Here is a 15791-nt window from a genome sequence, read left to right as displayed (position 1 = left end):
GCCTAGAGCCTGTGTTCCGCAATAAGAAGCCCACGCACTGCAACGAAGAGTAGCCCCCGCTCGCCGCAACTAGAGAAAGCCCGCGTGCAGCAATGAAGACCCAACTCAGCCAAAAAAAAAAAAAAAAAAAAAAAAGGAATAGAGAACGAGGCCTACTCTAACCATTCTGCTTAAATTTATAACCCATCCCCCTAACTACAGGTTTCTGGCTCCTTACACTGCTGCTTTTTTCCCTTAGCACTTTTAGTTGTCTAATAAATTATATACCTGTTTAGTGAAGTTGATTGTTAACTGTTGATCTCTCTCCACTAGAATATACCTTATTCAAAGGGAGGAATTTCTGTCTGTTCTGTTCACTGACTTATCCTAAGCACCTAAAACAACCTAGGACCATAAGGATTACATAAGGTAAAAATCTGTCAAAGGAATGAATGCATAAGTAGTTAAGTTGGGTAACCTACTGTATACAGGTAGAAAACACATTACCTGAAGGTACTTAGCTGTGAAGATAGATATCTAATATAACAGTAATACAAATACATTGTTTAGGTGCCAAAGTGAAATATAAATAAGTTCCATCAGAGACTCTGTCCACAATAAGCATGAAATTCATCTGCTTCAATTAAATGACCTAATAGTTGTCACAAAGCTTTCCATGATCAATTGCTGCGTGAATGGTATAATTAAGAGGATATGATTTCAGTTCTTCAGAGAGAACTGAAAAGGCTTTCAGGGCATTTCAGGTAAGGAAAGCAATTTGAATATTTTTGGTAGACAAGTACAAACAAGGCATGTTCATTCATTTGTTCATTTATTCTGTCAACAAATTTTAATTAAGCCTCTGCCATGTATCTGACACTGGTCTAGGTGCCAGAGATACACAGAAGAGAGTCCCTACCTTTCAGAGTCTCACGATTTAGTGAGGGAGAAACATGTAAATAAATTTATAGCAAACCATATTAGAATATGTACAGCACTTTGGGAAAGCAGAATACTTTGCTCTGAGAAGGTCACAGATAGCTTGAAAGAGGTGTCCCTTAAACTTGAGGGATGAGCAGAAAGAATTCACCATGTAGATTAAGGCATTTCATGCTAGGAACTGCACGTATAAGAACATAGTAGCAAGAAAAAATATGGCTCTTCTAACATGACAAGTAATTCAGAATGGCCAAAAGTTCAGATGGCATGTGTGCACTCAGTGCTAGGGGAGGGACAGACAGGAAATTGAGGCAGAGGATGACAGGTAGAAATGACGCTGGAATGGAAAACAAGGATCAGATTATGAAGGGCTTTAAATGCCATGCTTGAGAAACTGAATCTAGCAAGTATATCAGAGTTTCTCAAAGTGTGGTCCATGGATCACTTGCATTAGAATCATCTAGGGCAGAGATTTTCAAATTGTAGTTTGAGACCCAATGATCATAAAATTAATTTAGTGGGTTCATTAAGCATTGTCTTAAAAAAAAAGAAAAAGAAATGGAATTGAATAGAATAGAAAGCACACTGCATGTACTAAGAGTTTAGGACCCATTGGTCATAAAATTAATTTACTGGGTTGGACATCCATTTTCTTTAAAAAAAAATCAAATGGAAAGGAATGGATTAGAGAGTATACTGCATGTAGTAAGAATACTGTTTTTATCTATGTGTGTACGTGTGAATGTGTATGTATTGAGTAGAGAAATAAAATCTATTTCCTACTGTGAGTTGCAGTTAAGAAACATGGATCTAGAGGCTTCTTAAAATGCAGAGCCCAAGGCCCCACATCAGACCTATCAAATTAGGGAAAATGTGGCCTGGATTCTACATTTTTAGCAAGTACTAAGGGATTCCTATGCACATTCAAATTGAGAGTCACTGATGAAGATGACGTGGAGTCACTGAAGGATAATAAGCAGAGTTCTGAACTGATTCATATTGGTTTCAGAAGAATTTTTTTGGATGTAGAGTGTATAAACTGCTTGGAGGGTGATCTAGAATAGAGGCAGGAACACAAGTTTAGAGGCTATCTATAACGGTCCAGGCTAAAAACTGATGTAAGCTTACATTCCTACAATGGTAGTGAGAAGAACAGAGACGACTGAGAGATGGTCAGGGTAGATGAACAAAACAGTTTTTCTGGAATAGAGAATGGTTCATGAAGAGGAGCAGTGGACAAGAAGGTAGGAAAGATATGTTGGAGCTACATGTGGAAGATTTCCAATTTAGGGCCATTTCGTTTTTAAACTATTTAAGGAGCCATTGCAACTTTTTAATCACAATAATATGCTAAAGCACTGTTCTAAGATTATTCTAATGGGGGGGCAGGGAGTTAATACAACAGTTAATACAACAAGCATAGTTGAGATAAAGCAATGTGCCCGAGAGCCAGGCTACCTGTTTTCAAATCCAAGCTCCACCAGGTATTATTTCCTTAGGATAATTTTCAAAAGTGGAAAATTTCTGTGTCAAGAATATGCTCATTTAAAATTTTGATTTATTGCTAAAGTAAAAGGCCAACTTTTAAATTAAAGTGGTCATCAAGTCTAGGCATAGTATGAAACAGGGATAATGCAGTATAAAACAAGGAGATTATAAATAATAGCTACCACTTATTAAGTATTATTTGTATGTCAAGGAGTAAGTGTTAAGTACTTTATGTACACTATTTTATTTAATTATTACAACACTGCTTTACAGAAGAGATAACCAAAGCTTTGGTTACTTAACTTTTCCAAGTCACGTAGCATGTACAAGTGGCAGTGCTGGAATTCAAATCCAGATCTCCTGACTCCAGTGGAAAGGGCATTAAAAAGGAAAATGCAGGGCTTCCCTGGTGGCGCGGTGGTTGAGAATCTGCCTGCCAATGCAGGGGACACGGGTTCGAGCCCTGGTCTGGGAAGATCCCACATGCCGCGGAGCAACTGGGCCTGTGCGCCACAACTACTGAGCCTGCGCGTCTGGAGCCTGTGCTCCGCAACAAGAGAGGCCGCGACAGTGAGAGGCCTGCGCACTGCGATGAAGAGTGGCCCCTGCTCGCCGTAACTAGAGAAAGCCCTCGCACAGAAACGAAGACCCAACACAGCCAAAAATAAATAAATAAATAAATAAATAAATAAATAAATAAAAGAAATGGCCATATTAAAAAAAAAAATTCACTGAACTGTACACCCCTACGATGGATGCAATTTAAAAAAAAAAAAAAAAAGGAAAATGCAGGAGTCAAAAGGCAGATGGGCCATCTGTGGAAGTTTGGGGGGTTTTCTGATTTTTGTTTTTACCAATCCAGAACAAGGCATGATATTAATAACATATACTCATACAGCACTTAGAATAGTTCCTAGTACATAATAAGTGCTTTACATATTTTACTTCATTTAATTCTTATAACAACCTATGAAGTAGGTACTATTATTATCTCCACTTGATAAATAAGGAAATGAAGGCATAGAAAATATTTAAGGAAAAAAATCACACAAGAGGGACTTCCCTGGTGGCCCAGTGGTTAAGAATCCACCTGCCAATGCAGGGGACATAGGTTTGAGCCCTGGTCCGGGAAGATCCCACATGCCGCAGAGCAACTAAGTAACTAAGACCATGCACCACAACTACTGAGCCTGCATGCCACTACTACTGAAGCCCGCGTGCCTAGAGCCCATGCTCCACAACGAGAGAAGCCACCACAATGAGAAGCCCACACACCGCAACTAGAGAAAGCCCGCACGCAGCAACGAAGACCCAACACAGCCAAAAATAAATAAATTTATTTATTAAAAAAAAAAAATCACACGAGTTCAAAGTCTATATTCAATGGAGTTTTTTTAGTAAATTGAAAATAACTTAAATGTTTATTAATAGATGACTAGATGAACAAATTAAAGCCTACCCAAACCACAGAATACTGCTAAAAAGTAAACTAGATTTATAAGTACTAATATGGAAAGATGTTTAAGATATATTCCTGAGTGAAAAGTATGAAGCAGTAGATTAGGAAGTGTAACATGACTCCATCTGTATAAAAAATACATGTGTGTGTATATATATACATGACACATGTATAAAGAAAATTCTAGAAAAATTTACATCAAATTTAACAGTAGTCTCTTACAGTGAGTAATACTGAAGAGAAAGAAGGGGACTTTTGCTTTTTGCGTTATACTAAATAGTATGAAAAATAAAGACCTAGAGAAAAGAGATGCAGACCTTGTAATTCATAAAAACACTACTTGTCTATGAGCATATTCTTTAAATTATCATCATATCCCTGAAATTATTTTTAAACATCCACAAAAAACACAAACTAACAATATAAGGATATCTTAAATATGACAAAGAAATCTATTCTTTGAAAATCTTATAGTTGTTCAATACCTGAATTATGCATATTTAAGTGGCTGCAGATGACTTTACAATGGAGACCACTGTAGTGTAGGATGTCAGCTTGGTAGTCATTTTTCTATTCAAGAAATATAGCCCTCACCTATCCTGTAGCAATTGTGGCACCATTACCAGGTGCTACACCAGACAGTGCCATCCCCAACAAAATCCACTAAACAGTAAATATCTAGCCGTACACACAAATATACTATGAAAATATTTTGTATAGCCTCTACTATTTCTATACTACTTCCACATTGGGATTAATTTAAGTTTCACTGTTGAATATGCCTTTGAGTTAAATGCACTCCAATACCTTATAACCACAGTGCCTATTCAATATTCAGAGAGGGGAGTATATATTGTCTACTGGAGTGGCAAAAGGAAGGCCACATTCCAAAAGAATCAGAATATTTTTGAGAGGGTTTTCTTATGGAAAACAATGACACTCTTCACTGATAGTAGAAAGCCTTGTGTGAATAAGATTTTTTTTTCCAACATTGAAGCACTTTAAATATACTTCAATCCTCATTTACAGGTATAAGACAAGTATATAAGTTAACACAGAACTTAAGACAGCTTTTAAAGCACAGGTTGAAGATACAAATAGAAATCATTTATCACAATAAGTCAATATCCAAATAATAGAAATAATTAAATCAAACATACTTACCATTGAAAGGATTGATTCCTGCCCTTATTCTTGAAATAATAGCTTCTTTTACTTCTTTTTTTTTTACACATCGAATACCCAAATTTTGAAAACTAGAAGGAAAACAAAGAACTTTCAAATTTCCTTATAGCTGAATACAAGGACACATAAATGAGGTTTTATTAAAGAATATTGCAAAAATCAAGCATATATCCAGCACTGAAAGGTCATCATAATGTCAGATGGAGATATTAAAAGCATGAAGTACATTTCCAATTGCTATGATAAAGATGTGAGGATAAAAAAATGGGGCTATATTTCTAAGAGAACTGTTAAAAGAAAAGCAGCGTATACTTTACCACTTTTACATACAGTATTTTATGGTTAGATCTTACTAATATTCCTGCATCAAATATACCAAAGTAGACAAAGATTAAGAGGAAAGCAACACCAAAAAGCTAAAATTCACCTCCCAAACGAATTCATAATCAAATCAATAAAATCTGTACATTTGATAATGTAAAGCAAAAGTTGTAAAAAGATGCCCACAGGCTGACACCTACAGGTATAGTTTTGCTGAGCTCATAAAAGTGTTGACTACATTTTAAAAAAATGTGCATAGACTACCAACATTTAAAAACCAGGTAACTGCATATAAACATTCTGGATTTCTGGCTTCTCTTGAACATTTTAAAGGTCTGGCAACAGTAGATTGGCACAGAAACACCTGGCTGGAGCTAAGCACCTGCAGCCCCATTTATACAGGGCTCTGCAGTTTGCTACAGTGCCTGCTAATCCTCTTACACCTCAGCCTCTCCACTCCATGGACATCTGGTTTTTGACTTCAAATGACTTCACTGCCAGCAGCAGTGAAATATGTTTTGTGCCTTATCATATGAAGTTATAATAATCATTCATCATAAGAAAGCATCAAACTACGTATTTTTTCATTAGAAAGATATTTAATACTAACAATAATATTTAACAAAAGTTTCAAAATGTCATTTATGGAAAATTTCTCAACTGCTACAAATATTACTAATTTGCATATGTGTAGTACAGATGATGGTGGGGGGAACTCCCCTACCACCACCAGTCATACTTGTTCCCACATGGAAAAACCATGACATCATTAAAGTTGGGTGGGTGTGAATAAGGAAGCAAAACTTGGTTATACTAACATTACTATTTGTTCAAACTTGAAATGGCCCTTTGCACCAGGAGGTCGCTTGCCTTGTTTGCCCCCTCCATGCGCTGTTGTCTTATTGTTCATGCTCTTCACATTCACCACACCTGTGATTTTGTTAGCACCTAAAATATCTTTAACATTTCCTTCTTCTGCCTCCAATAATTAAAAAGTAAACCTTGAACTTGTAATCCTTTCTTGAAACCCTGAAATCATGATTGTCTTCCTCAAAAGTATTCCACTTCTCTGAAAGATTCTTAGGTTGGTTCTCAGTTTTTCTTTGACAAAAGATTTTAAAGAACCCTTTGTTTTTATATATTTATACACTATTTGACAGTTTCATCTGAATAATCATATTTGACTCCTATTCACACACTGAAATTCTGACATGAGGAAACCAAGGATCACAGAGATTATCTGGATCAATTACTCATTCATTCATAGTCATTCAATAAGTTCTGGGGTTCCTACTACGTACCAAAAACTCTGGTAAGTAATGGGAGTATACAATCCCTCCTCTCATGGAGCTTACAGTCTAGAGCAGGGGTTGGCAAACTATAGCCCATGGACTAAATCTGGCCCACCACCTGTTCTTGTAAATAAAGTTTTACTCGAACAAACTTATTTGTTGGCATATTATCTACAGGTACTTTCATGCCACAACAGCAGAGTTGATCAGGTACAGCAGAGACCACAGGGCCTGCAAAGCCTAAAATATTTACTATCTGGTCCTTTACAGAAAAAGTTTGCTGAAACTTTTTTTCTAGTGAAACAGATATGGAGTAATCACACACCAAGATGCTAAACTGAAATCATGACAAGTTATATAAAGGAGATACACATTATGTCACGGGAACCTATGATGGGAGACAGTTGATCAATTAGTATGTTGGTGATGGAGTCATGGAGAGAAGTGGATAGATTCAAGACCTATTTAGGAGGTACCTGTTAGTGAATTCAACATGTGCACCTCTGTGAGGAGGTGTCAAGGATGACACCTATGTTTGGGGCTTTTATAGCAACTAGTAAAACAGGGTACCCTGGAAGACCAATTTTGAGAGGAAAGAGGTATATATGATCAGGGTAAGATCATGGTTTGGGGCATATTCTATTTGAGGTGCTTTTGAGCTATTTAAGAGAATATGTCAAAAAGGCAATCACCCTTATTACCATTCCCTACTGAAAGAAACCAGGGATCCTTAGAAAAAACTGAAGATTTCAAGGCTTGGGCAAGAAAAGTACAAGTAAGTCTTGAACACTTCATTGTGTCAGAAAGTAAAGAAGTGCTCGAAGAAAGATGGGGACATGTCAAAAGGACACAGGAAACAGTCTGAAGGGGCTTGCATTGGTCAAGACTGGGTCAATTTGAAAGTCAAAATAATAATGCTAGTAATGGACTAGCATTCAATTATAATACACTGAATAAAAGAACCCATGAGTCTATAGTGGTATTTTTTCAACTGAGGTAGGGGAAGATGGAAAAGTTTTTCTTTACAATAGAATGCCAATTAATATCACCAATGGGAAAAAACTAATATTGCGTCTCCTAAAACATTATTTTGAGAACAATACAGCATCACCTCTGTAGATTTCTCATCCAAAATATTTCATGTTAACATGAAATTATTATTCATGGTAACATGGACATAATCATGAGCAACCATTCAGACTAATCCACATTGAACAACATTCTTCAAAACAACCTAAGCTCTTCAAAAATGTTAATGTCATGAAAGACCAACAAAGGCCAAGAAACTGTTCTAAATTAAAGGAGACTAAATAAGCATGACACCTAAAAATAATGTATGATCCTTAACAGGATCTTGGAGTGAGGGGAAAGGTAGGACAGCCCTAACAGGCATTAATGGGCATCACTGGACATAATAAAGGTAGTCCAAAAATTTAACTGCCTGTAACTAGGACTGAGAAAGAACAGCCAGAGAAGTAAGAAGTAAAACAGGAAAGTTTGTTCTTACTAAATCAGAAATCAAGGAATAATAATGTTCCAATAAAGGAGTAATCTACAATGTAAAATGCTATTGGGAGGTCAAATAATGTAAACAGGAAATACCTCTTGCCAAGTTTGTATAACTAGATAGTTTGTGTTTTGTGTTGTTACTGGAAGAGGAATATTTTAAAAGTATACTTTCTAAATGGTTACTGCTAGTATTTAAGGAGGCTACTAATCTTTTCCTGTTGCAATTGGTTTCATTTTTCCTCAAAGGCAACACATGTTCGTTACAAAAAATGAATTATAAAATAAACACCAGTTAAAAGAACATAAAACCCCACAATTCTTCCCACCCAGAGACAACTATCAATACCTTAGTGTTTATACTACTATGTATATGTACACATTTACTTTTGAAAAAATTATTTATCACGTACACCTGAAACTAAAACAACATTGTTAATCAACGATACTCCAATATAAAATGAAAATTAAAAAAATTATTTATCACACATTGTTTTAAAGCCCTATTTTATTTATCTAAATATTGGGAATATCATTCTATACAAAGACATATTTGCAAGGTTATTTTTAAGGCTACATAGGAGTACACTGCATGGATATACCAGTTTATTTAACTAATCCCCCTTTGTTTATTATCTGGACTGCTTCTAACTTTTTGCCATCACAAACAAAGCTTCAATGAACATCGTTATAGCTAAGTTTCTGAACATGCTTAATTAGAAATTATTTCCTCAGGATAAATTCCTAGAAATAGAGTTGCTAGTTCAAGAGACATTCATATTTTTCAGGCTTTTGCTATGTAGTTGTTAAAGTGCCTACCAGAAAGATTATATTTATTTACACTCTCACCAATAGGATGAATGGATCCATCCAGCAGCCTCAAACACAAAGTATTACATACTTTTTAAAAATTTTAGAGCTGTTGTTGTATGTTAATTTTATAACTGCCCTTTTCAGATAATAATTCCAGTTTTCCAGTTGATTTTCTCACATCTGGCAATTTTTAAGTTAACTATCAATGAAAAGAGAGTAAAAATTTATCAAAGAAAATCTTTCATAAGTTGCTCAAACTAAGAAAGAAAATCGCAGCATAAAATAAGTTTGTTTACTTTTAGTTACAATAAAGAAGTATTCCTGCTACCATCATGGACTGTGTCTACTAATAAAGAATGAAAGGGTAGTTCCAATGCAAATGATAAGAAAATGTAAATGTATACTATAGTAAATAGAAGTACAGTGAGGAATTAGTTTATTCTGCTAAAAAATAACAGAGGTACATGGATAGGAATCAAGAGCATTCATTCTATGCTTATCCTATTCCTAAAAATGTCTGTGACTGTGTACTTACAACAAAGGTCTGCGTTCTTGTCCAAATTCTGCTTCATAGTAGCCATCTCTGCAGTCTTTTCCTACTAAATCATGAGGATGAGGTTTATATGGGTCATTCTTCGTTACTAATGTAATTCTCACTTTTCCTTTTCCATAGTAGTTCATAATCTGAAAAGGGGGGAAATAAAATATATGATCCATAAATACGTCTCATTAAGAACTGATCTACAAAATGAGAGTTCAATTTATATAATACAGTTAGCACTGGATAAATAAAGTCCAATTGACTGGCAACTGCAGTTTGGATGAAACTTTACAGAGAATACCAGTAGAGAAGAACTTTACCTCTCAGTTCCTTGGCATATTATTTTGTGCCCTAATTCAATTGGTCATATCATCTGATTTTTGCTTACTTTCCTTTGAAAACAAGTAAAATTACACCAAAATATTATCACAGAGCATGAGGAAATTCTAAGATGTTGAGTCACTGAATGCCATGCTCTTATATTCATTGTCATACCATAAACATCCCTTCAAAGTATATATTTAGGGCTTCCCTGGTGGCACAGTGGCTAAGAATCCGCCTGACAATGCAGGGGACATGGGTTGGAGCCCTGGTCCGGGAAGATTCCACATGCCACGGAGCAACTAAGCCCATGCGCCACAACTACTGAGCCTATGCTCTACAGCCCGCAAGATACAACTACTGAGCCCGCATGCTGCAACTACTGAAGCCGGTGCACCTAGAGCCTGTGCTCCACAAGAGAAGCCACAGCAATAAGACGCCCACGCACCGCAACGAAGAGTGGCCCCCACTCGCCGCAACTAGAGAAAGGCCACACGCGGCAACAAAGACCCAACGCAGCCAAAAAACAAAAAAGTATATATTTAAGCCATAATGGAAATGATAGCACACAAACATGATCATTTTACTTAATACATTACATTTCATTTTACAAAAATATTTGTTAATCAGTAAGCATACTGCAAGTGTTCACTGTATGAGAGGCAATAAATCAAGTTGAGTTTTGCAAAATTAAGTTTTCACACAGAACACTGAGAAAGAAGAGTTAAACATGGGAGAGGAAGGAAGCATGTGGGGATGAGCTAATGTTTAGGTTGGAAGCTAGCAAATTTGCAAGCACAAATGGCAAGACAGTTAAGTAAGAATAGGTGGTTTCACAGGTAAAAGGGCATTAAAATCCATAATTTTGAATTTAAACTTAATTTGAACAGTAACCAGAAAGTATTTATTGCTTTTCTAAATAAAAGAGAAGGTAACAACTTAAATGTGTAAGGTTGGGAATTCCCTGGCGGTCCAGTGGTTAGGATTCCGTGCTTCCATTGCAGGAGCACAGGTTTGATCCCTGGTTGGGGAACTAAGATCCTGCAAGCCGTGTGGTGCAGCCCAAAAAAAAAGAAAAAGAAAAAAAAAGCATAAGGTAGGCTAATGTAGAACTCAAGCTGCAAAGTTGTTTAGAATATACTGGAATGGTAAGGATATAGATCTTAGAAATATTAAAGAGAATGTATAGAATAAGCTGAATTATGGAGAAGAGTTAAAATTCGCTCTTAAAGGAATAGAAGATTACTGTTTTCTTATTTACCTTTTCTTAGCACCTCTCCCATTTTAACATTATATAAAAAGACTTAGATCTAACTCAAATCCATATTGCTAACAAAAAAAATGTGATAGAAGATTGGAATTTGTAATTCAATATGTAATTTTGCCATTGGCTTGTTATATAACTTAGCCTTTCCTTTAAGTTCAATAAACTCTGTAAATAATCTAGTTATAAAATAGTGAATTCAGATCTGCTGATGAAACATTGAATAACACTTTTCAAAAATCCACTCTGCCATTAAGGTTTTAAATTGGCATTTAAAGAATTTAAAAAAAATCATTAAAAACTGAAGGAAATGTATATAAATATAAAATACAAATATAGTATAGTTTATAATTATAGTATATTACCAAAGTCAAACTGCTTTCAAAATTTATGCTAATATGAAAAAACTATATTTAAAAAGTGACAATATTTCAAATCAGTCAAGGCAACCCAGAGTATCAGGGATAGGCAATAAAGGTAAGGGGGAAAAAAGACAAAAATGTTCTCTTTTTACCCAGACCCTAGATTAACCAAGTGACTGCAGGAAGAATTCTAATTGAATTCCCAAATGCATGTTTTCAATCTACAGAACAATTCTGATCACCTCTGGAAGGAGAGAATGCTTTTTCCTCATTAGCTTTTGGTTCCATGAAAGGGATCATCATCCAAAAGCTGCCAATGTATACTAAGCACTGGGAATCACTCTACTTAGATTAACACACAATGTATAACTATCCACAGGGATGAAGAATCCATGCTGTACTTAAGAAATGTCCCTAGAATTCTATGCAGTATAGATCAATTAAAAAGAAAAAAAAGGAAGAAAAGCTGGTGGAGATCACTGTGAAGAAGCTGGGTCTTTAACATAGTTGCTGTAGCTAAAATATGAAGCAACTAAGAGACAGACACACACAGGAGAATGGTCTATTACCTGGATAGATGGGTACGTTCGGTTGTTGTCTGTGCTGTGCTCCCCTGGAATGCTGCCTGCTGATCGCCCTTCACATTTGTATCTAAAACGCATTCCCCTCTGCCTGGGTTGTTCAATTATCTCTATACATGGGTTATAACCACCTGAAAATTTTAAAAGGGGGGAGGGTGAGATTACAATAGAAATGATAATGGATTTTGACCATTTTGTTTTTTATAAAACAGTAGACTAAAAAATTTTCCCTCTCAATATTAAATAACAAGGTTGAAATGTAATTATCAAAGATTGGGTGGTAAAGACACTCTTCTCTCTCATTCAAATTGAGCTCCCGTACAGTGTAAACACAAGTCATTCAAATCATATTTACTGGTTAGCACTTTATTGTTTAATATCTATAACTAATGCCAGAGTGAAGTTCTGTGATAACCACTTCAGAGATACCCACTTACATGAGACCAAGCAGAAGGGTTTTCCCCCAAAATTCTCCCAAAAGGGTCAAGAAGATAGTCTTCAGAAGTACAATATTATATTCCAAAAGTGACTTTGCTTGATTTTACATTAGACTTAACAGTGGACTAAAAGACTGTTCATTGAAAATGAAAATGTATTTAAATCCTTGCAGAAGGAAATGTTAAGTTTTTTATATCTCCATTGGAATCTTAAAGGACTTATACACAGTACAGCAAAACAAGTTCCAGAAGGGACTTTACGCTCAAAAGAATTTTTCAGTCAGTCCTACCTAAAGTATAAGACACAACAGAGGAAAAGAAAATAATTATTTACTTTCTATAACAAATGTAATTCAAAATATATACCTTTAGAATCAATACTGATACACAGAACAACATGGATGAATCTCAAAATAAATATGCTGAGTGAAAGAAAACAGATCAAAAGTACACATACTGTTATGATTCCATTTATATAAAACTCTAGAATATGTAAACTAATCTATAATGATAGAAAGCAGATCACTGGTTGCCTAAGCATAGGGGTGTGAAGTGGATGGGGAACTTTGGGGAATGACAGACATGTTAATTACTGATGATGATCTGGTGATGATCTGAAAATTGTATAAATATGTCAAAAGTTATAAAATTGCATACTTTAAACATGTGCAATTTATTGTACATTAGTTATACGTCAATAAAGCTGTCTAAACCATATGCACTTTTGCCCCCTCTTATTATCCAAATCATGGAAGTGACAGTTTAATAAAGACACTCAAGTGTGCTTACAAGTAGGGTACTTAGCAACATATCATTATTTCAGGGGTATAAAGATGTCTTCCACTAAAAAAAAAACCCCAAGTCAAAAACCAAAACCCCCCAAAAAACCCTCCCTCAATCACTTTAGTGATTTCTAAATTCCCACAATTAAGATATCCATTTATTTGACAAAAAGGCTTATCCTCTGTTACGATGCAAGCAAATCTTCAGAAAGGGTAACACAGTGGGTATTATCAGTGCAGTATGGGGAAGAGGCCTTTTGAGTACTACTCAGCCACATCTTAACATTGAAGACCCTGGAAATATCATATCTCTTAAGTTTCCTACTCTATAAAATGGAGATAATAACAATAGCACCTACCACATAGGGTTGTTGTGAGTATTAGAGATAACGTGTTAGGTTCTTACCAAGTGTCAGGCATATAACAAATATTCAGTAAATGGTCTATTATTATTTTGAATGCTTTCTTGAAAACAATGATTTATAGTGATACCATGACAGTATATATACAACTGCTTCTTTCAAGGATCTTACAGAATAGTGAGGCAAACAACACAAATTATTAGACTATAGAGGAAGGAACAAAATTTTGTTTATGCTAACAAAATTCTACATAAAATTGTAATAAGAGGGCTTCCCTGGTGGCGCAGTGGTTGAGAGTCCGCCTGCCGATGCAGGGGACACGGGTTCGTGCCCCGATCCCGGAAGATCCCACATGCCGCGGAGCGGCTGGGCCCGCGAGCCATGGCCGCGGAGCCTGTGTGTCCGGAGCCTGTGCTCCGCAACGGGAGAGGCCACAGCAGTGAGAGGCCCGCGTACAGCAAAAAAAAAAAAAAAAAAAAAAAAAAAAAAATTGTAATAAGAGCAAGAGTCAGGAAAGCCTAACTTTGTCAAAGGAAAAAAAGAGGTACTGAAGCAAAAGGGTGGGGAGGGGGAAGGGAGAAACGCAGGCATTCTAGAGAAAGGGAAGAGTGTGTCCAATGGTGGAGGCACAGAAAAAAAGAGCTAAAGTATCACAATACAGCCCCAATGGAAATGAAGTACACTTCCACCCTCAGAAAGAGAACCAAAGCCAGAGTACATTTGGAGATTTGAGTGACAGGGAATCAATGAAAGGTTTTATGCAGGGGAAATCACATGATCTGATTGACATTTTAGAGTAAGAATTCTGGTGGCAGTGAACAGATTAAAAAGAAAAGAGAAAGCAAGGTGATCAGTTTAGAGGCTGTTACAGTAATGTGGGCAATGATGAGAGTATTTCTGAAACTTGGTAGTGATAATAGGAATGAAGGATTATTTAAAAGATAAAATTGACAGTACTTGGTGACTGAATGAACATTAGGGTTAAGATTAAGTAAAGAATCATTGATGGCGGGCCTCCCTGGTGGCGCAGTGGTTGAGAGTCCGCCTGCCGATGCAGGGGATACGGGTTCGTGCCCCGGTCTGGGAGGATCCTATATGCCGCGGAGCGGCTGGGCCCGTGAGCCATGGCCGCTGGGCCTGCGCATCCGGAGCCTGTGCTCCGCAACGGGAGAGGCCACAACAGTGAGAGGCCCACATACCGCAAAAAAAAAGGAAAAAAAAAAAAAGAATCATTGATGGCTCCATATTTTCTACTTTGTGTTACTAAGTAAAGCATTACTGGTACCTTTAATTTTATTCTGTTTGGTTTAGACTCCTTGTGCTTGAATTTACTACCTATTTGTTTATTCAAAAGACAAAGAGCCAGGGAAAACTGACTTTAACCTAATCAAGTTAATAATACTTATTTCAATTTTACTGAAAAATGTAACGCATGCAGATGAGTATTTCAATTTTGCATCCTTGGGAGGGAAAAACTGGGAGATTGGGATTGACATATACACACTACTATATATGAAATAGATAACAAATAAGAACCTACTCTATAGGACTTCTCTGGTGGTCCAGTGGTTAAGAATCCGCCTGCCAATGCAGGGGACACAGGTTCGATCCCTGGTCTGGGAAGATCTCACATGCTGCGGGGCAACTACTGAGCCTGTGCTCTAGAGCCTGTGTGCCGCAACTACTGAGCCCACGCGTCACAACTACTGAAGCCCGCGCCCTCTGGGGCCCATGTGCCGCAACTACTGAGCCCGCGTGCTGCAACTACTGAAGCCCTCACGCCTAGAGCCCACGTTCTGCAACAAGAGAAGCCACTGCAATGAGAAGCCCGTGCACTGCAAGAAGAGTAGCCCCCGCTCGCCCCAACTAGAGAAAGCCCGTGCGCAGCAACAAAGACCCAGTGCAGCCACAAAAAAAGAACCTACTGTATAGCACAGGGAACTCTACTCAATACTCTGTAATGACTTATATGAGAAAAGAATCTAAAAAAGAGTGGATATATATTTGTATATATATGTATATATATATATATATATATATATATATATATATGATTCACTTTGCTGTACAAGAGAAACTAACACAACATTGTAAGTGAATTATACTCTAATAAAAAAAGACCAAAAATTTCACAACCTTATATATCCTTGTAGGAGTAT

The 15791-nt window shown here is 36.6% G+C and overlaps 1 protein-coding gene across 5 annotated transcripts in view; it reads right to left on the bottom strand.

The window, feature by feature from the left end:
• REL (REL proto-oncogene, NF-kB subunit) overlaps positions 1-15791 on the bottom strand; it is a 48139-nt gene that overhangs the window by 24985 nt on the left and 7363 nt on the right. For all 5 annotated transcript variants that reach the window (XM_060117950.1, XM_060117952.1, XM_060117949.1 and 2 more), the window contains exons 2-4: positions 12040-12182; positions 9518-9666; positions 5030-5121 (exon numbers count right to left, since the gene is read on the bottom strand). In XM_060117950.1, coding sequence (XP_059973933.1) covers positions 5030-5121; positions 9518-9666; positions 12040-12182 — 384 coding nt within the window. The remainder of the gene's footprint in view (positions 1-5029; positions 5122-9517; positions 9667-12039; positions 12183-15791) is intronic.

Source organism: Mesoplodon densirostris, chromosome 14, assembly GCF_025265405.1.
Source record: "Mesoplodon densirostris isolate mMesDen1 chromosome 14, mMesDen1 primary haplotype, whole genome shotgun sequence".
Classification (NCBI taxonomy): Eukaryota; Metazoa; Chordata; class Mammalia; order Artiodactyla; family Ziphiidae; genus Mesoplodon; species Mesoplodon densirostris.
This window is presented reverse-complemented; position numbering and strand designations above follow the sequence as displayed.